Source organism: Podarcis tiliguerta (assembly GCF_965153285.1).
Source record: "Podarcis tiliguerta genome assembly, chromosome: 12".
Taxonomy (NCBI): domain Eukaryota; kingdom Metazoa; phylum Chordata; class Lepidosauria; order Squamata; family Lacertidae; genus Podarcis; species Podarcis tiliguerta.
In genome coordinates this window covers 14,842,829-14,864,571 of record NC_139545.1, presented here as the reverse complement: position 1 = coordinate 14,864,571, position 21,743 = coordinate 14,842,829, and the positions used below count along the sequence as shown (strand labels likewise).

Sequence of the window (21,743 nt, the reverse complement as noted above, 5' to 3'; positions counted from 1 at the left end):
ATGGCCCCCTGACCATTAGGTCCAGTCATGACCGACTCTGGGGTTGCGGCGCTCATCTCGCTTTATTGGCCGAGGGAGCGGGCGTACAGCTTCCGGGTCATGTGGCCAGCATGACTAAGCCGCTTCTGGCGAACCAGAGCAGCACACAGAAACGCCGTTTACCTTCCCGCCGGAGTGGTACCTATTTATCTACTTGCACTTTGACGTGCTTTCGAACTGCTAGGTGGGCAGGAGCAAGGACCGAGCAACGAGAGCTCACCCCGTTGCGGGGATTCGAACCGCCGACCTTCTGATCGGCAAGTCCTAAGCTCTGTGGTTTAACCCGCAGTGCCACCCGCAGCCCTCCCATCTGGAGGGCCTCAGGTTCCCCATCCTTGGAGAAGATGGAGATTCTTTATGTAGAATTTAGCATTTCTGCTGGCAAAGTAACAGATGTCAGAAACAAGAAGAGGCACAGCTGGACATCAACAAGACCTAATTTAGTGGCCAGTTGCAGAGTCGCTGGACCCTTCTCAGGCTGTCAAATGAGACACCCACAGAACTCAGTCAATAAATGTCAGAGAAAGGGTTACATCCACCCTGCTTTGGCAACGAGCTTCTCAATCATATGTCCCCCTTGACAAAGGAAATCTTTTAATATTATTTTGGAAGCTTTGTATCCATAGGTTGTAGGGTGGAGCTAGAAGAGGAGGGTTATTAACACACCTACCAGGATAGTAAACCTTTTTCCCATCTGTTTTGTATACCACCATTGTGATGAACTCCCGGTTGTGAGCAAAGTCGTCCTGCGAAAGCAAAGACCAAAATTATTAGTAATTGAATTTATATACCGCCCTATACCCGGAGGTCTCGGGGCGGTTCACAAAGAAGATCACAATATATAAAATTAAAATAAAATAACCCAATAATAACCCCCCCATCGATCACTATGTCATCATTCATGTATTATTCTTATTATTCATCTGTTATTTTTGTTGGTTAGCCTTAGTCACCCACCCACCTACATTCTGTTTCTGTTTATTACATTTCTATACCGCCCTTTACCTGGCAGATCTCAGACCGGTTCACAGCATAAAAACACAAAACACACAATGAGAATGAGAATAAAACCAAGCAACCAACTGCCTCCTGTGATAGGAATTTTATGGTCTTAGATATATGGTAATGTTCATAACTGCACATACATAGATCAACACAGGAAGACCAACCTGGAACCATTTTGATTCCTAAACTGACCAAATCCTTTCTCTGCAAGGTTAAACTGGAAAAGCTTCCCCATTGTCTCTTTCCTCACAAATCCTGTCTGAAGGATATGTCTGTTTGAATAAGGTGTGAGCCTGTGACCTGGCCCAGGAAATAAGTGTTTTACCACTACAAATGAATGGCCAGGCTCCCCAGGAAATCCAATCAAGTAACTTGCCAGACAGGAGATAAACTGTGACAGGAGAAAAACAACATTTAAATTTCTGTGATGTAGGTGGGATGTATCTGAGGGGTGGTCTTAGGTTACACCCCTTCTGTGATGTATGCATAATGTTTCTGGGGGTGGTCTTGATCTACAGGAGCCCTTTAGTTGCATTTCCCACTGCAAAAACTTTGGCACACTAACAATGCACTCTAGCACGCAGTTTTGGAGGTACAGATGCATCTGTACATGTGCCAGCAGTTTGGCTGCGAGATCAGGTGCTGAGCACACTGCTCTAGTTAACGCAAACGTGGCCTATCTCTTACAAAATCTATACAGTGGTACCTTGGTTCTTGAACTTAATCCGTTCTGGGAGTCCATTTGACTCCCAAAACGGTTTGAAAACCAAGGCGTGGCTTCCAATTGGCTGCAGGAGCTTCCTACACTCAAGCGGAAGCCATGTCGGATGTTCGGCTTCCAGAAAACGTTCGCAAACCGGAACAACTACTTCTGGGTTTTTGGCGTTCAGGAGCCAAAATGTACATGTACCAAGGCGTGCAGACACCAAGCTACGCCTACCGTATATTTTTTCGTCTATAAGATGCACCCTATTTTTGGGGACACAGATTTAAGAAAATGGAGGGGGGAGAGATGTATTTGTGTATAAGACGCCCCCTAATTTTTGACATTATTTTTAAGGAAAAAAACCTGATCTTATACACGGAAAAATGTGGTAATTGTACTAAAACCTCTAAGTGGCTTGCGAGAAAGGTTCTATGAAATATGCTTGACGAAAGTTAGAAAGGTATCCGTGTCGGCCGACCACAACAAATCCAAATTCACATTAGGAATAGGGCCAGTCAAAATGTTACAAAACAGAAAGCAGATTTCCAATTTCCCCCGCCTTGTGTTTTTGACATCTGCTGTGATGAAAGAATTCTGGGAGACCCGAAAACTCGTACGCTGTTTCGTAACATTCTGCTTGGCCCAATAAGGGAATCACACTTGTGTGGGTTTGCATTTTTTTTGAAATAACGGGTGGCTTTTATCCTCTTCTTGCTAGCTCAAATACCGAGGGAAGCGTCGGCATTTCAGGGCCCGCTCCCTCATTCATACCAGGGTTCAAACATTCACGCCAAGGGTAAAGGTAAAGGGACCCCTGACCATTAGGTCCAGTAGTGACCGACTCTGGGGTTGCGGCACTCATCTCACTTTATTAGCCGAGGGAGCCGGCGTACAGCTTCCGAGTCATGTGGCCAGCATGACTAAGCCACTTCTGCCGAACCAGAGCAGCACATGGAAACGCCAATTACCTTTCCGCCGGAGCGGTCCCTATTCATCTACTTGCACTGGTATGCTTTCGAACTGCTAGGTTGGCAGGAGCAGGGACCGAGCAACGGGAGCTCACCCCGTCGCGGGGATTCGAACCACCGACCTTCTGATCAGCAAGCTCTAGGCTCTGTGGTTTAGACCACAGCGCCACCCGCATCCCCATGCCAAGGGTACCTTGTCCGTAATGTGTCTGCTGAGCAGGATCCAAACTGCAGCCCCACCTTGTGGGCACTGAACCTCCAGTTTGTACTGTGGGTTGTTAGCTAGGCTGTATGCATCTTTCACAGGGCCCTGTTTTGCATCCCAGGTACTAAAAATAGAAAAAGAAAATATTTTATTAGAAATAATTTATGATGAATTGGAAAAAAAAATTTTAAAAGCACCTTTCCCCCCCAAAAAAACCAGAGTCCTTTTTCTTGGGGATAATTCAGATGGAAATTCCCAGGTGTCAAAAAAGGTTATTGATGTATGCCATTACTGTGGCCTGTGTTTTGTTAGCCTAAAAATGGAAAATGAGCGAGGTCCCAACCAAAGACAAATGGCAACTTAAATTGATGGAATATGCTTAGCTTGCAGATTTAACATACAGAATAAGAGAAGAAGAAGAACATATGTTCAGAGAAGACTGGAAAACGTTTACTGAATGTATGAGGGGAAATTGTGCACACTTGAAAATGTTGGCAGCATTAAGATAAATTCAACAGTGTAAATAAGTTTTGATGGAAGTAATAATGCAGGGATTTATGTTATGCAAAATTAACCATGGAAAGTGAAGAAGGGAAGTCATTGATATTTTAAGGTTGTCCAAATGAATATTCTAAACTATAAAAGAGAAAATTTATATATATATATATATATATATATATATATATATATGAATTGTAAAACAGTGTGTGTGTGTATATATATATACACACACACACACACACACACATATATATATATATATACACACACATACACATACATATACATATATATGAGATAACTTGAGCATCAAGCAGCAAAAAACAAACCCCAAACATGAGAGATAAACACAAACTCCCTCTCTCAAACATGTCACTGTTTCGTTTATAGGAATTGCAATTCATTCATACAAAACTTGACTACCCTTTAAGAGGACATATTTTGGCTATCACTCCTTTTATGCTAGCAGTGATCTCAACAGGAAGTACAAAATATTATTTGGTGTAATCCTTCCAAGGAACAAAGCAAACAGCTGTTGAAATGCAAGCCTGAAACTTACGAATGCTCAAGAGGAAATGCCGCGTGGCGTGTGAGAATATTCAAATTCTGCATGCTGAATGCTCCCAAGCTACAATGCCCAAGTTGTACCTACATAATAAAAAATGCTTTCTTCTGGATTCTCCGATCTTGCAGCTTTCTTAGATGGCCCTGGATTCTACTTTCATGAAGTAGTTTTTCTCCTGTATACTTTTTCCATAAAGGTAACAGTAAAATGGACTGACCATTAGGTCCAGTTGTGACCGACTCTGGGGGTGCGGCGCTCATCTCGCTTTATTCGCCGAGGGAGCTGGCGTACAGCTTCCAGGTCATGTGCCCAGCATGACTAAGCTGCTTCTGGCGAACCAGAGCTGCGCATGGAAACGCCGTTTACCTTCCCACCGGAGTGGTACCTATTTATCTACTTGCACTTTGACATGCTTTCGAACTGCTACATTAGCAGGAGCAGGGACCAAGCAACGGGAGCTCACCCCGTCATGGGGATTCGAACCGCCGACCTTCTGATCGGCAAGCCCAAGAGGCTCAGTGGTTTAGACCACAGCGCCACCCGCGTCCATACCAGGGCATAATTTTATGCATCTTCACCACGTCCCCCTTACTGTTTTTCTAAATTAGAAAGCCTCAAATATCGTACCGTTCCCTCACAAGGGAAGTTGGGGGCTGGGATTTTTCCAGGACAGCTGTATAGAAGTAAACTTGCAACTTGCAACCTTTTCCGTTGGACAAACCTGTGAATGCATGTTGATTCTTTAAAAAGACTCGGGTTCCAGCTCAAGTATATAACATCGTAATACTTGCACAGATCTTCCCAGGCAATCCAGAAAATCCCTAAAAGAAAGGAAAAGATCTAGGTCAAAAAACATGCTGTATTTTCCTCAAAAAGCCATTTAACATAATGATAGGAGTCAATGAAAATACAGTCGTAACTTGGAAGTCGAACGGAATCCGTTCTGGAAGTCCGTTCGACTTCCAAAACATTCGGAAACCAAAATGCGGCTTCTGATTGGCTGCTTGGGGCTTTAATGGTCAGCACCAACACTTCGAATTGTGCTCAGAAATGTACTGGGAGCCAGTGCAGGTCTTTTGGGACCGGTGTTATGTGGTTACTGAATAGGATTGATTGCCAGCTGTGGAACTGGGCTGACCTCGGAACCTCCTGCAGCCAACTGGAAGCCACAAAAGGCCTGTCAGACGTTCGGCTTCCAAAAATAGTTCGCAAGCCAGAACACTCATTTCCAGGTTTGCGGCGTTAGGGAGACAAAACGTTCGAGAACTAAGCTGTTTGAAAACCAAGGTATGACTGTAGGAAATTATTATTTTTATTATTATTTATTATTAATACCCCGCCCACCTGTCTGGGTTTCCTCAGCCACTCTGTGTGGCCCCCATATAATATTGTTATTAACAATAATAAAAGTCATAAAATATCAAAGATTAAAAACTTCCTCAAAGAGGGCTGCCTTCAGATGTCTTCTAAAAGTCAAATAGTTGTTTATGTCTTTGACATCTGATGGGAGGGTGTTCCACAGGACAGGCGCCACTACTGAGAAGGCCCTCTCCCTGGTTCCCTGTAACCTCACAACTCACAGTGAGGGAACTGCCAAAAGGCCCTTAGTGCTGGAGCTCAGTGTCTGGGCAGAACGATGAGAGTGGAGATGTTCCTTCAGTTATACTGGGCTGAGTCCGTTTGGGGCTTTACAGTTCAGAACCAACACTTTGAATTGTGCTCGGAAACGTACTGGGAGCCAATGTAGGTCTTTCAGGACCGGTGTTATGTGGTTACTGAATAGGATTGATTGCCAGCTGTTGAACTGGGCTGACCTCGGTCTCTGTCCCTTTAATCATCCTCTCCCCGCACCCTGCAATAAGCAGAACAGTCTCTGCTTAGCTCCTTGCACTGAGAAGCGGCAGCCTCACCATCAGGGCAGGACTTGGAGGCAGAGATCGAGGGACCTACTCAGCAGAACCGCTGACCACCAAACACCACAGGCTGAAAGACCACCAAGTCCAGAGTCTAAAAGGACCCAAGCAAATGCTACATATCAAACCTCTGATCAGAAAATGGGAGCAAGCAAAGCCAGGCTTTTGTTGTTGTTGCTGCTGCTGCTTGCTTCCTTCCTCTCTCTCTCTCTCTCTCTCTCTCTCCACTTGGTAATAATCTTGTGGTTTATTATCTTCCTCTTTCTTTGCTCATCCTAACCCTGAGCTTCCAGAAAAGCCCACAGCAGACCTCTCTCCCTTTGCAGCCAAGCTGCAGATGTGCACACAGCCGATTGTGAAGTCACAAGCTGCACCAGAATGATGGTGGCTCCGGGTGCTAGGAAACAGCTAGATGGCTTCAGGGTGGCAGAAGCAGCGTGTGTGCAAGAAGCGCCGACCTTGGCAACTCAGTCAAGGGCAAGCCTGGACGCTGGAGGAGCAGCTGCTGGAGCTGCTTTGTGTGTTTCAGTCGCCGCAGCTCAGTCCAAGAGCAAAAGGCTCTGCCTGGGTGGTAGTGCTTCTTAAAGGCCCCTCAACACACCCAGCATGTGTGAGAATAAACCCCGTTAGCCGGTGTGCCATTAATAGGCAGCAACGCAGTGAGCTAACCTTGATATGTCGCCACCGGCTCCCTCCTTAAATCGGCATTTAAATCCCAGAGAGAGAGAGGAAAGCCAACAGTTAACGTCTGATCAGTGTTAGCTCTGAACTGAGTAACTAGGGTTGTTGCAGACGGGGATGAGAGCAGCAATCAGTGCTTTTTTTCTGGGGGGACGCATACGCCTAAACATTTGGTGAATCTTTGTACTTTTGTCCATTTACTGTATTTATTTTCCCCAATTTGAACTATAAAATGGTGCTTTTCTGCAGTCAAAATGAGAGTACCCTTTAACGTTTTTAAAGAAAAAAAGCACTGGCAGCAATAATCAAAATCTAATACAGTGGTATCTCAGGTTACATACGCTTCAGGTTACATACACTTCAGGTTACACACTCTGCTAACCCAGAAATAGTGCTGCAGGTTAAGAACTTTGCTTCAGGATGAGAACAGAAAGCAGGCTCCGGCGGCGCAGCAGCAGGAGGCCCCATTAGCTAAAGTGGTGCTTCAGGTTAAGAACAGTTTCAGGTTAAGAACAGACCTCCGGAATGAATTAAATACTTAACCTGAGGTACCACTGTATGTGCCTATAGCAGTGTTCGAAATTAGCCAGGCGCCAGGCGCATTTTGCACTTGACTATTGGCCACTTGCAACCAAGTGAAGATGCCTGGGAGCCAGGATGGGGCCAGACATCTTCACCATCTGGAGGTGCCTGCCTGGGAGCTGGAGTGTTTTCACCCACTATTACCACATCCTGTAGAATTTGATCAGTTACATTTTATCTGCACAATCAGAATGAATTTCGGGAACCAAAATGCTTTTTTCTGTGCAGCCTTAATTGTTGCAACTTGGTCACAACCATGCTATTTTTTCAGAAATACAAAACATCCATTTCACATAGAGAACAATTATAACAGCAGGCGAAAATTCTTTTTCTTAATGGCGACATGGACCATTCATAGCGGAAGAATATTCTTCAAAACTGTGAGCCGTTCCGTCCTGTCATACAGAAATTCAGCATTCTGTGCCTACTGAACACAGCCCTCATGGGACTATTTCTGGGTTCCCCCCTTTAGAGCTCCTCCATCTATTTCTGTACTTCTGCAAATCTTGGGTTTCCCACCAGCCTACTAATACCTTCCTCGTGAGTACAGTAGTACCTCGGGTTACATACGCTTCAGGTTACAGACTCCGCTAGCCCAGAAATAGTACCTCAGGTTCAGAACTTTGCTTCAGAATGAGAACAGAAATTGCGCTGCGGCAGCGGGAGGCCCCATTAGCTAAAGTGGTGCTTCAGGTTAAGAACAGTTTCAGGTTAAGAACGGACCTCCAGAACGAATTAAGTACGTAACCAGAGGTACCACTGTATGTGTGTGTGTATGTGGTGCTGTTTTGACTACATAGGGACACTGCTAGGGCCGGATCACAGGGCACAGGTCGGTGGGCTCACAGGCCCTGAGCCCCGCGAAATGACAGGGGCAATATGGCTGGCAATTCCCACAAGAGCAGTGCTGCCGCAGTAATAAGGTGAAGATCCAAACATTAGCCACTGTTAATTCTCCAAAATGTCTCTGGGTCCCACTTACCTCCAGAAGCATTCTGAGAAAGCAAAATGACTGTCTGGAGCTAATAATAATAATAGTAGTAATAGTAGTAATAGTAGTAGTAGTAATAATAATAATAATAATAATAATGATGTTGTTTCAGGGACTGCTAGGGCCACCTGGATGGATGGCGGCTAACAGATTGAGGTTGAATCCTGACAAGACAGAAGTACTGTTTTTGGGGGACAGGAGGCGGACAGGTGTGGAGGATTCCCTGGTCCTGAATGGGGTAACTGTGCCCCTGAAGGACCAGGTGCGCAGCCTGGGAGTCATTTTGGACTCACAGCTGTCCATGGAGGCACAGTTCAAATCTGTATCCAGGGCAGCTGTTTACCAGCTCCATCTGGTACGTAGGCTGAGACCCTATCTGCCTGCAGACTGTCTCGCCAGAGTGGTGCATGCTCTAGTTATCGCCTGCTTGGACTACTGCAATGCGCTCTATGTGGGGCTACCTTTGAAGGTGACCCAGAAACTACAACTAATCCAGAATGCGGCAGCTAGACTGGTGACTGGGAGAGGCCGCCGAGACCATATAACACCGGTCTTGAAAGACCTACATTGGCTCCCAGCACATTTCTGAGCACAATTCAAAGTGTTGGTGCTGACCTTTAAAGCCCTAAACGGCCTCGGTCCAGTATATCTGAAGGAACGTCTCCACCCCCATCGTTCTGCCCGGACACTGAGGTCCAGCTCCGAGGGCCTTCTGGCGGTTCCCTCACTGCGAGAAGCCAAGTTACAGGGAACCAGGCAGAGGGCCTTCTCGGTAGTGGCGCCCGCCCTGTGGAACGCCCTCCCATCAGATGTCAAAGCGATAAACTACCACCTGACATTCAGAAGACATCTGAAGGCAGCCCTGTTCAGGGAAGTTTTTAATATGTGACATTTTAGTGTATTTTTATCTTTGTTGGAAGCCGCCCAAAGTGGCTGGGGAAACCCAGCCAGATGGGCGGGGTACAAATAAATTTTATTATTATTATTATTATTATTATTATTATTATTATTATTATTATTGGTGGGGTGGGGGAGTAAGGCTGGGTGATACCTGGTATTCAACACTGTGATATATCACCAGTTAAACATCACAATGTACTTATATATCATGATGTCTGAAATAAGGATGAAATAATGTAGAATAGGCATAGGCAAACTCGGCCCTCTAGATGTTTTGGGACTACAACTCCCATCATCACTAGCTAACAGGATCAGTGGTCAGGCATGATGGGAACTGTAGTCTCAAAACATCTGGAGGGCCGAGTTTGCCTATGCCTGATGTAGAGACATCTGCTGGCTTCACAGCCCACCCCCCCCCTTTGCGATTTTTGCATAGCACACACACATAGATATCGTGATTTGCAATATATTGCCAGGTCAAAAATGATGAAACCAGTATCACAATGTGGACTTCAAACCAGTTTGGGATGATATATCGTCTAACCCTAGTGAGGGGAGCCAGAGTGAAGCTGGCCAGACAAGCAATGGCGGGGAGACCATGGCAGAGAATACAAGAATCTTCTAATCTTTTTTTCAAAAATCAGAAGCTGCAGAAGCCCCGTCGGACGTTCAGCTTCCAAAAATAGTTCGCAAACCGAAACACTCACTTCCGGATTTGCAACCTTTGGGAGTCTAAACTGGCAAGGCGTTTGACTTCCAAGGTATGACTGTAAAAGCTAAAAGATCCTGCCAAGGTCATTGACCTTGGACCTGATCCTTCTGAAAATCAAGCCACTCCTACTCCCCCAACCCTACTCCCCCAAGCTCCAGTCCTGTTCCACTAGGGAGATTCTGGGGCAAAAGAGCCATTTAAAATCTTGCTTGCTCAAACCTCCAAGTGTTTTGCTCCTTTACCGTTGTCTATTTTCTGGGCCGTTCTGGGATCGAAATTCAAGTATTTCTGAAGTTCCGGGGTCCAGTTCTTCATATCATTTTCACTATATCTTCCCTTCCAGCGGAGGTGGCTCCAGGGATTTTTCAGCTGGAGGAATCGAAGCCCCTAAACGAAGGAAATAAGGAATATCTGGCATTTTTCATTAGGTTGTACCACCCCACACCCCCAATGAATACAGGAAATCAAATGAGCTGAAAGTCTTAAAACAATCCGGATAAAGCTGATTTGGAAAAGATGTTCCATGGTTTCCTATTCTTCAGCTTTCAAGCAGCAAAAGAGGACGCAAGATTTTTAAAATATAAAAACCTGCCAATTTAAAGAAGGTATTGCCAAAAGCGCTGATGCATTTATTCCCACGGGTACCTTGTATTCTCTGATATCCAAAACAGCGTAGGCATGGGTTGGTACTAAACCCCACCTTTCTCCTTCCTCCTCAGTCATCACTCCCGTCGCCGTTGTAATGAGCACGTCCCCTTTGCGAAATCTGGCCACAAAGAAGAAGAAAGTTGACTTTCAGAGTTTGCTTACAGATGAAGTAACAGAACCACTGATGCTTCTTATTAGTCTATCCTTATCCATTTGAAATAGATAGGCAAATAGAAGGGGAAGAAATGGAGGCAGTGAGAGATTTTACTTTCTTGGGCTCCATGATCACTGCAGATGGTGACAGCAGCCGCGAAATTAAAAGACGCCTGCTTCTTGGGAGAAAAGTGATGACAAACCTAGACAGCATCTTAAAAAGCAGAGACATCACCTTACCAACAAAGGTCCGTATAGTTAAAGCTATGGTTTTCCCAGTAGTGATGTATGGAAGTGAGAGCTGGACCATAAAGGCGGCTGATCGCCGAAGAATTGATGCTTTTGAATTATGGTGTTGGAGGAGACTCTTGAGAGTCCCATGGACTGCAAGAAGATCAAACCTATCCCAAGTCTATGATTCTATGATTCTGAAGGAAATCAGCCCTGAGTGCTCACTGGAAGGACAGGTCATGAAGCTGAGGCTCCAATACTTTGGCCACCTTATGAGAAGAGAAGACTCCCTGGAAAAGACCCTGATGTTGGGAAAGATGGAGGGCACAAGGAGAAGGGGACGACAGAGGACGAGATGGTTGGATGGTTTTCTCAAAGCTACCAGCATGAGTTTGACCAAACTGTGGGAGGCAGTGGAAGACAGAAGTGCCTGGCGTGCTCTGGTCCATGGGGTCACAAAGAGTCGGACAGAGTAAGCGATTAAACAACAACAACAACATCCATTTGAAGAAGAGAAAGGAAAGGCAGATGTCATCCTTGAAACCATAACGAAGCGATGGCATAAATTGATGCCTCTCAAAGGTTGCGGCACAGGGGTAGAAGACGGATAAGAAATCTCGAAGAACTATTTCAGGAGTTATTATTATTATTAATAATAAAAATAAATTTTATTTATACCCCGCCCTCCCCGGCCAGAGCCGGGCTCAGGGAGGCTAACACCAATAAAATGTCAGTAAAAACATAATAAGAAAAAAGAAAAAGAACAATTTAAAACACAGGTTAAAATGCAATTTAAAATGCAGCCTCATTTTAAGTTGTAGCTAGAACTAAAGTAACTCCCCTCCTCTCTTCCCATAGCTGGTGGAAACCAACTCCCATTATCTTCCACCATGGTTGGAGCTGATGGGATTTTAAAATAGTAATAATAATACCAGATTTTTAAAAGAAAAAGCTTTTGGAGGAAAAATCTTTCTAAAGATAGTTTTCTATTTAAGTTACATTCTTGTCCAAAGGCTATTCATCAGGAAATAAGGATTTGTTTTAAGTTTTTCATGTGTGCTAAAACTCCGTCTGAGGTTTTTTTTAAAAAATTGTTTAAGCACATCAGTTAACAAACATGGATGCTATAATGTTATTGTTTTAGTTAAATAAATTGTTTAAATTGTTATTGAGGAAATATTTATTTTTCTCCTTCCAATAAAGTACAGCAGAAAACTTGTCCAAATATAAACAGTTAACTTATTAAACCTCACAATAATTTCACAATTATCTGTCTATGTATTTCTAATAGTATAACCAAATCAGTAATTTTTGATATAACTGTAAAAACTATTCTGAAAATTTATTATTCCAAAAATGAAACCTTCATCTGCTTGTAAATATGCAAGAACGAGTCTGTCTATTTAAAAAAATGATTTAAATAAAGTCTTACTGACTAGTGATTTAAATCGTGATTTAAATCGATTTGATTTAAATCAAATCCACCCTGCAACATACAACAGCACTTGACTACCCCCGAGATAATACCACAAAACTTTAGTTCCTACTATTTCTAATTAAACAGAGAAGCACGGGACTGAGGGAGGGAGAAATTTAATTGGACTGTTTGGACTAACGATAATTGGACTAATTATCATTTTGCGAGTATGGAGTCTGGAAGGTATGTGCTAATTATCTTCGGCTGAATGGAGGAATGAAAAGAATCTGGAAACTTGCCAAGTGCACTCGCAAGATAACAAATCCTTCTTCCGAGGCTGGGAGGTAAAATGGCGAAAACAGGTTACTGACTGGGATAGAGTGACTTTTGTAGCTACAGTGGTACCTCAGGTTACATACGCTTCAGGTTACAGACTCCGCTAACCCAGAAATAGTGCTTCAGGTTAAGAACTTTGCTTCAGGATGAGAACAGAAATCGTGCTCCGGCGGCGCGGCGGCAGCAGGAGGCCCCATTAGCTAAAGTGGTGCTTCAGGTTAAGAACAGTTTCAGGTTAAGAACGGACCTCGGGAACGAATTAAGTACTTAACGCAAGGTACCACTGTATTGTTAAAGTTGCAAAAACAAAGAGCATGGGACTGAGTGAGGGAGAAATTTCTGGAACAACACTGGGATATTGGCTCCACTCAAGGCATGACAGATTGCAGAAACGACCAGGGAAAGATGGACATACATGGACAGGAGAAAACCAATATGAACAGAATAAATGTCACACACAGGAAGAACAATGATACAGTATGAGATCTTCACTTGTAGTCTTATAAACTACTCAGTGTGTCAACATGAATAGAAGTTACAAATATAACAGCTGTTGTATAATGAATTACTACTATGATGGGAATGTAATTGAAATCAATCAGATTTTGGAGTGCAGAAACAAAGAAAATCATCAAAATAATCAATTCTAGTCCTGGGGGGGGGGGGGGCCACGTAAATTATATAATTTGGAATTTGAATGATTTGTATTAGGAACTGTTTTATAATTTGGCATTGTTCTAATGAGGCTATTATTGGATTATTGTAACTGAAAAAATATTTAAAAATATTATATACAAAAAGTATTTCTAATTAAACCAGATTCGAATCCTATCCTGAAGTCATCCATATTTAGCTGCAGCATCTGAAACAGCAAAAGCTCAAACACCAAACATACCACAGCTTTTACTTCATGCCCCTTTGAAAAATATTTCTACTTCTGCCTTAAGTCCAAAGAAAGGCAGAATTCAGCCAAAAGCTTGTCAATATTTCTGGCCAATTTCTTTTTAAATTCTAACAGAGGACTGAAACACACTACCACCAAAGTGCCATTTTCTACATCAGTCTCTCTCACTATAGCCATGGCACTAGCAAGTGTAAAAATACAATGGAACTATTCCGCTTATAACACCGGAGCCATATATATATATATATATATATATATATATATATATATATATATATATAAAAGTTACCTTTGGTAAAGCATCCTGAAGGAACTGTCTTTGTCAAAAGATTGGTTGCCTGAGTGCATGGCAATCCTTTCGGGTATCCAGCCAGTCAACGCATGGAGATCAATATTCTGAAATAAAAGCAGATTTCCTCGGTAACAAAAACAGCAGTATAACCCAGGACTGTGAAAAAGCCATCCATGTGGGGGGAAATTGCTATTTTTGAAAAGCAAGAAGTTTAATAAAAAGTATGGTTCCAGTTCTGAAATATCCAGTTTTCATTTCCTTTTGGTGCTGGCCTACGTGAAACTTTTTAGGAGGTAACAGAAGGCTAATTCACAGAAAACGCCATGGATTTTGCAGCAGCCATCAGAAATTTTCAGATTCAGAGGAAACAGAACTGCACTGGCTAACACAGCCTCTTTCTTCCTTACCTTTGGCCACAATATCATGGTTTCTTCCCTCCATCATCACAGAGATGCAACTGAAAATGTGGTATCAATAAGGGCCAAAGCCTCAGAAACTGGAGACCAAGTTGTGGTACCCAAATGCATTTCTCCCCCTCCCTAGAATTTCATCCATAAAACCCCATACTAGACTTCAGTCGTGCTAACTTGCATTTGCCAAGAACATTCCCCAAATAAGGCCAACTCAAATATAACTTACTCCTACAGAGATTATTTGCCGTGCTGGGAAAAAAAGCACACATGTTACAATGAATAAAAAGCAGAGATCGTATTTTGTTTATGATGGCATCCGTCTATTTTACATTCTCTACTTGGGATTAATGGAAGAGCTCTTCATAATGGGAAGATATGCCTGAAGAGACATTTACTCCTTGCCAAGAACAGATCGGTACTCACAGAATTTGATCCTGGAAAATCGTAACCTCCCATAACCTTCATGTAAGCTTTCTCTATCAAGGAAACCCAGAGTTCGCTTTTGTTGTTGGAGTAAGAGCAGAGAAGTTCTCCGCTGTGATCTACCGGTAGCAAGTCATCGATTATCACCTGGGCAAAACAGGACAGAGAGAGATCAAACCAAAAGCGCAAAGAAGACAGTTGCGGCAGCTTCATGTGGAATTAAGTCACGCAGAAGAGTCAGACTCAGAGAACAAAGAATATACATTGGCTCTAGCCAAGCGTCCTGACAATGTGTTGATTAAAACATGAGATGTGGGGGACATGGGACCACTGTTAGCTATTTGTGATAAAAAAAGACACCTTACACAAGACTTGAAGATAAATCTTTGCTTGTCAGGTTGGCAACAGTTGAACAACAAGTATTATTTATATAATACCTTGGATCCTGAACACCCTGGAACTTGGATGTTTTGGCCCCTGAATGATCGAAACCCGGAAGTGACTGTTCTGATTTTTTAACGTTCTTTTGGAAGCCAAATGTCCGACGGAGCTTCTGTGGCTTCTGATTGGCTGCAGGAGCTTCCTGCAGCCAATCAGAAGCCGCACTTTGTTTCCAAACATTTTGAAGAAGAAGAAGAGTTTGGATTTGATATCCCGCTTTATTGCTACCCGAAGGAGTCTCAAAGCGGCTAACATTCTCCTTTCCCTTCCTCCCCCACAACAAACACTCTGTGAGGTGAGTGGGGCTGAGAGACTTCAGAGAAGGGTGACTGGCCCAAGGTCACCCAGCAGCTGCAGGTGGAGGAGCGGAGACGCGAACCCGGTTCCCCAGATTACAAGTCTACCGCTCTTAACCACTACACTACACTGGCTCTTGGAAGTTGAACGGACTTCCAGAACGGATTCTGTTCAACTTCCAAGATACGACTGTATACTGTATATTAATGAACACAATGTGTTTCTCTCCCTTGAGCCCAAGAGAGGCTTTAGTCCTTTTTGTTTTCAAAACTCCTTTATAGTAGTGCCTAAGGTATTAATCCACAGCTTGCTTGTCCTCACAAACTCCTCCAGTGTCTGCCTGAAATCAGCACACACGCACGTTCTCGGCCAAAGAAACAACTAACAGAATAACCGGCCACCTCCCACCTGCCACCTCCTTTCCCCAATACCATTTTTTTAAAAAATACATTTACAATGCAAATGCAATACAAATGCTAACAGACACCTGCCAATATTGCCGTTCCCCTGTAAAAGCTGTGAATTGTGTGTGTCCGGGGGGTCAAGGTCTTGTTTTTGTGGTATTTTCATCCTTGTGGAGACCCCCATGTGTTCAGTCAACAACTTAATAGGGTATAATTACATAAAATTCTAACCATCAACCTAGCAAGCAAACAATCATGACCTTACCTTCCGAGGTACCCCATTGATATGCAGCTTAACCATGTATTTTCCACACGGATTATATTCCGGCTCTCCTTTTTTATTCTGCGGATAAATAATGCTGTGTTGAAGGGGGGAAGGAAAGAGACCAGGGGAAATATTAGAATATATTCTGTGTGCATGTTGTGGACTATGCCAAATCTATTTCAATCCCGTGTTGTCAACTTAACGCTTAAGAAAGAGTGGTATCGTGTGCTTTTTGGTGTTAAACTCACACCTGAGAGGGAAAGGTTCTCAGTTATATAGAGAACTGAAAGTCCCAAACAGTGAAGGACACCAGCGACCACAACGGAGTTAGGCATATAAAATTGCAGAAAACACAAATTATTAGGGTAGAGATGCCAGCTGTTTGAGCCTGGAACTTTTTGCATGTAAGATGCTCTACAGCTAAGCTATAGGTAAAAGTTAAAGGGACCCCTGACGGTTAAGTCCAGTCCCGGACGACTCTGGGGTTGCGGCGCTCATCTTGCTTTCAGACCAAGGGAGCCGGCGTTTGTCTGCAGACAGCTTTCCGGGTCATGTGGCCAGCAGGACTAAACCGTTTCTGGAGCAACGGGACACTGTGACGGAAACCTGAGCGTACAGAAATGCCATTTACCTTCCTGCTGCAGTGGTACCTATTTATCTACATGTGCTGGCGTGCTTTCGAACTGCTAGGTTGGCAGGAGCTGGGACAGAGCAACGGGAGCTCACTCGGTTGTAGGGATAAATAAATAAATAAAATTAAATAAATAGTACAGAGCTTATAACTATTATAACCTCACCACTTGTGCCATGCAGTGGTGCAACTTATTTAGATCATGTCATGAACAGCCCAGTCATTCCTATCATACTGACACAACTGGGCTTCCTGCTCCCCAGTGAATCATGCAGCCAGCACCTTCCTTGTCATGGCAAAGCTTTGGGTGGAGTGAATGGAGAACTGGTGAATGAGATAGTCATGCACTGATTTCCCTAGATATTGGGAGGGATAGACACAAAGCACTGGGCTCCTGTTACTAGTGGCAACCTTGCCTTTGTTGTCATCCTGCCTGGTAGCAGACTAAACTACATCACAAGAGTATTATGACATCAGCAGCGCCATCCCAGCCAGACTTTGGAGCAGATGGTCAGGACCCCACTCCATGGGCAGGATCGTCCCCCTTGAGGTGGTGAGAAGGCTACAAACAACACTGACGTAAGCCAAATCGCACAGAAACGCTGTTTACCTTCTCACCACAGTGGTACCTATTTATCTACTTGCACTGGCGTGCTTTCAAACTGCTAGGTTGGCAGGAGCTAGGACAGAGCGATGGGAGCTCATTCTGTCATTGGGATTCGAACCACCGACTTTCTGATCGGCAAGCCCAAGAGGCTCAGTGGTTTAGACCACAGCACCACCCGCATCCCACAGCTGAGCTATGGTCCCTCCCTGAATGCATTCCCCATGCCTCTCACAACCGAGGATTTATGATTTCAGAGTGGTTATAAATACATGGACTGAAAGTGGGAGATATCTTAACACAACAGGGGTGGAAGATGCAGCAACCATCTTGAAACAAGCCATCTTGATTCAAACACACTATAAAGGCCTAGAAGAGGGAGGGAGGCAGATAATGAGAAAGCAGACAGGAGTGCTTGGGAGACTGGGGACTCAGCCATACTGGCAAAGAAAAAGCGCTTTATACGCATTGTTTGTGCTTTATAACTCTGAGACACCAGATGGCACTGTGGAGTTCCGTTTTTGCCAACCTGATTTCTCATAGAAAGTTTACAACGCGCTTAACCAAAACGCTTCTTTTATGTGTCTAGATCTGGCCTGGGTATCATGAGCCAAAAAGGTGGTGTTGAGTTTCATCGACCAATTTGAAGTTACCGGTCAGGACTCTGGCTGCAGGTTTCCGGAGCACGTTAAAATGGCCAAAATGACCGGAAGAATCAGAAATCAGGACGACCAAATTTTTTAATAAGGAACGGGGGAAATTTATAATTTACCTTAAAAACCATTGCAAACAGTTAAAATCGTTAGTAGGGTTGGAGTAACACTTGTAGTTTAGTGGTGAATTTTGGATATAACGGAGATGTAAAAGATTTGGATTATTATAACAGATGCAGGAGGAAATGATTAATAATAGGACTCACAAGGAGGGAGGAGGGAAGTCCAAGAGATTCTTTAGAATCTTGTTTTTATGTTGTATGTTGGATATGTGATTGTAAAATTATAATTTGAAAAACTAAATACATTTTTTTTAATGGCCATAAAGCACATAGTGAAGCCGCCAAGTTCTTTCCAGCACATTTTTTATATTAAAAAACATTGAAAACAAAAACTTTGCAGATCATCTGCCAGAACAGAGCATACCTGGTAATCAGTTTCTTGTTGTATCGTCTTTCGTATGCCGCACTGATAGCAAGAGAAGCTACGAAGGAACAATCTGACACGATTGTCTGAGGACAGAAAGAGTCATGGGTCAAGGAGTGCCAGAACTACCCAAACTGTATAGAAATTTATTTATGTATGCGACTACAATGGCAAGAATGTCACTTGCCCAAAAATGGAAAGAAGAAGTCCCAGCAAAAGAAGAATGGATACAAAAACTTATGGAATATGCAGAAATGGCGAAACTTACCAGAAAAATAAGAAATCAAGATAACAAACTTTTCATAAAAGAATGGAAGTGGTTTATTGAATATTTACTTATAAGTTGCAAACAGATAAAAACATTGGCAGGATCACTGTAACCTGCAGTTTCATAAGAGTATATATTGAAAGTAGATGAATAAATGAGCAAATTAAGTTAATTCGGATATGCAGAAAATATTAAAAATAAATTTAAGGAACCATAGAAAGAGGGGGAAGGAAGTTTTGAAATGTTAACATGATTGTAAAATTACTGAAATGCATAAAACTGAAAATCATAAATAAAATATATAAAAAATAAAGTGCCACTGACAAGCAGGCCAATGTAAAGAGGATTGGGAAGGAACCCAACAATAAATTAGATCTCTCAACTGATCGGAAATCTGGGGGAAGAACTGAGCCAATTCAAGGCAAATAAATATGCTTGAAACTGTAAACACCAGTTTCCTCAAAAGTCAGGTAACCACACAGGGATGAGGAGCCAGAGGCCCTCCATATTGCCAGGGATGATGGGAATTGGAAGCCCAGAAATATCTGCAAGGCCACATAGCTCCCATCTCTGATATACCAGTTCTAACTTCAAAGCACCCAAACCTCTGGATTCTTCGTCAGATCCAAAGGCATTGAAGAAAATATTCTCCATTTACTTTGACAGATGAGAAAGAGCCACTGATTCTGTTTTCCTCTAAAGCATTCCTCTAAAGACACCTTCTCCAACTGCAGCAGAGCACGGCTAGGGAACCTGCGGCCCTCCAAATGTGACTGAACTCAAACTCCCACCCTGGCTGATCACTGGCTAAGCTGCTCAGGACTAATGGGAGTTGGAGGTCAATACTACCCATGTTAATGGTAAAGGTAAAGGGACCCCTGACCATTAGGTCCAGTCATGGCCGACTCTGGGGTTGCGGCGCTCATCTCGCTTTACTGGCCGAGGGAGCTGGCGTACAGCTTCCGGGTCATGTGGCCAGCATGACTAAGCCGCTTCTGGCGAACCAGAGCAGCACACGGAAATGCCGTTTACCTTCCCGCTGGAGTGGTACCTATTTATCTACTTGCACTTTGACGTGCTTTCGAACTGCAAGGTTGGCAGGAGCACTTACAGCCTGCAAATGAAATGGCCCTTCCGATTCCTGAATTAGGGCTCTGACACGTAATTAATACTTTCTGGTAGTGTGGGGGTTCTGAACATTGCTCACAGGAAGGGAACAGTGTATGAAAGAACATCAAAAGCGAAAGCTCTCTTTTCAGACTGTGAAAGTGTAAATTTCTGCCTTCTTGCTTTGTTTCTCTTATTTGAGGATAGCCAACTGTGTCAGATCAGAACGATCCTCCTTACCTGTTTTATGCTGAAGCTCGAAACTGTGTAGATCATGGTGGGGCTGTTTGATATCTCATCAGGCCGCACCCAGCGGGAAAACATTGCCTTCTGCTTGGGAGACAAGGGCAGCTTGCCACATCTATCTCTGCAATCAAAGCAATCCCCACCCCAAACCAAAAGTCACTGCTAAGTATGAAATCCATGGGCTGTTAAAACCACTTTATCACACATCATTTTTATCAGGGCAAATCAGGAAGCAATACCCAAAAGGTTTTCTGCCCACCTATGAAGATTCAAAAGACCACCTAAGCCTCCCTCCTAATTGTTCTTGTTCCCTTTGGGCTCTTAGCTCTCCAAACCTGGAATTCCAGCCTCCAGTTCATGATCAGCCTTGCTTGGGCTCCTACACCGAATTAAGGTGAAAGGTAAAGGACTCCTGGACTGTTAAGGTGACTACGGGGTTGTGGCGTTAACCTCGCTTTCAGGCAAAGGGAGCAGGCGTTTGTCCACAGACAACTTTCCAGGTCATGGGGCCAGCAGGACCTAACTGCTTCTGGCGCAACTGAACACTGTTTACCTTCCCGTCATAGTGGTACCTATTTATCTACTTGCACCGGTGTGCTTTTGAACTTCTAGGTTGGCAGGAGCTGGGACAGAGCAATTGGAGCTCCTTCGGGGGGATTCGAACCGCCGACCTTCTGATCAGCGAGCCCAAGAGGCTCAGTGATTTAGACCACAGCGCTACCCACTGAATTATACCCTGTTTGCCCCAATATTTACCGCTGTGAAGACTACTTAGGCCTCATGACCAACAACCAAAGCAATCTCCTTGTAATTTATGCAGATCCCGGCTATCAATCTGTATTTGAGTTTATTTCCTAGGCTCCTTACAGTCTACTCCATTTGGGTTCCAGAAAGCCACAATATAAAATAGCTCTTTCTTAGCAATAGTTGCTTTACAATCTGCTTTTAATCTTTCATTCTTTGCTGCTTTTTTAATATCTTTATACTGCTTTGTTTTGCTAGTATCACTCAACAGCTGCTGTCAGAATATTGTTATAACAGTCTTAGATTGCGGCTTTTATGGATTGTAATGTGTGATCATGCAATTTTATCTTTTTAATATGCTGCGAGCTGCCTTGGGAAGGTTAATTCCGTAAGGCGGCCTATAACTACTGAAATGAATGGAGCAAATATTAATCGGCAATTACTTTTTGAGATTGACTTCCAGACTCAAATGTGTATGTGTTTTCCCTGCCACATTTTCTTTAAATCTGAACACCTCTCAAGCTTCCTTAGAGTTAGGGCTGTAGGGCTCATGAGTTACTTCCAGCAGCGTAAGAGAGTAAGAAGAGATGCACTTCAGAGACCACAAAGGTGAGACAACTCCTATACACTTTGAAAAAAGGCTTTGGAAAAGTTGCCCACTTAACTCATTGATGATTCTACAATCCTAAGTCAGTGTGAAACAGATAAAACTCTGGGAGATACTAATAACAGGAGCGTGCAGATCTCTGGAGTCTTACAAGTTAAAAATAAAGCTTTCTTCCATTTTATAAATACCATATTAGGCTATGGTCTGATTAATTACAACTTTTTTGGGAAACGTATACAATTTTTGTTTTTGTTGTGTTTTGTTTTCTACATGGGTAGTATTCTTTCTTTTCTTATTTTTTTGTGTCTTATCTTACTCTGTGCACTTGCAATTATGGACTTCTTATCTTTGGCCAGGGTGCAGTCTGCCCTATTTTCCTGAAGGAGGCCTCCCAGCCTGTTCACA

The 21,743-nt window shown here is 43.4% G+C and overlaps 1 protein-coding gene and 1 long non-coding RNA gene across 3 annotated transcripts in view; one reads left to right on the top strand and one right to left on the bottom strand.

Moving 5' to 3' along the window:
- Positions 1-21,743, bottom strand: part of CAPN7 (calpain 7) — a 42,088-nt gene that overhangs the window by 7,986 nt on the left and 12,359 nt on the right. Inside the window, exons 7-16 of the mRNA XM_083404837.1 lie at positions 19,982-20,108; positions 18,367-18,452; positions 15,993-16,086; positions 14,586-14,732; positions 13,747-13,853; positions 10,414-10,534; positions 10,011-10,155; positions 4,711-4,810; positions 2,912-3,047; positions 710-785 (exon numbers count right to left, since the gene is read on the bottom strand). Of these exons, the coding sequence (XP_083260963.1) occupies positions 710-785; positions 2,912-3,047; positions 4,711-4,810; positions 10,011-10,155; positions 10,414-10,534; positions 13,747-13,853; positions 14,586-14,732; positions 15,993-16,086; positions 18,367-18,452; positions 19,982-20,108 (1,139 nt within the window). The remainder of the gene's footprint in view (positions 1-709; positions 786-2,911; positions 3,048-4,710; positions 4,811-10,010; positions 10,156-10,413; positions 10,535-13,746; positions 13,854-14,585; positions 14,733-15,992; positions 16,087-18,366; positions 18,453-19,981; positions 20,109-21,743) is intronic.
- LOC310660511 lies at positions 6,035-10,285 on the top strand. 2 transcript variants are annotated; one of them, XR_014503460.1, is made up of 3 exons: positions 6,035-6,756; positions 9,701-9,817; positions 10,112-10,285. It is a non-coding gene; the product is annotated as an uncharacterized lncRNA (long non-coding RNA). The 2 variants fall into 2 exon arrangements; XR_014503459.1 differs by lacking the exon at positions 9,701-9,817 and having other exon boundaries at positions 6,035-6,510.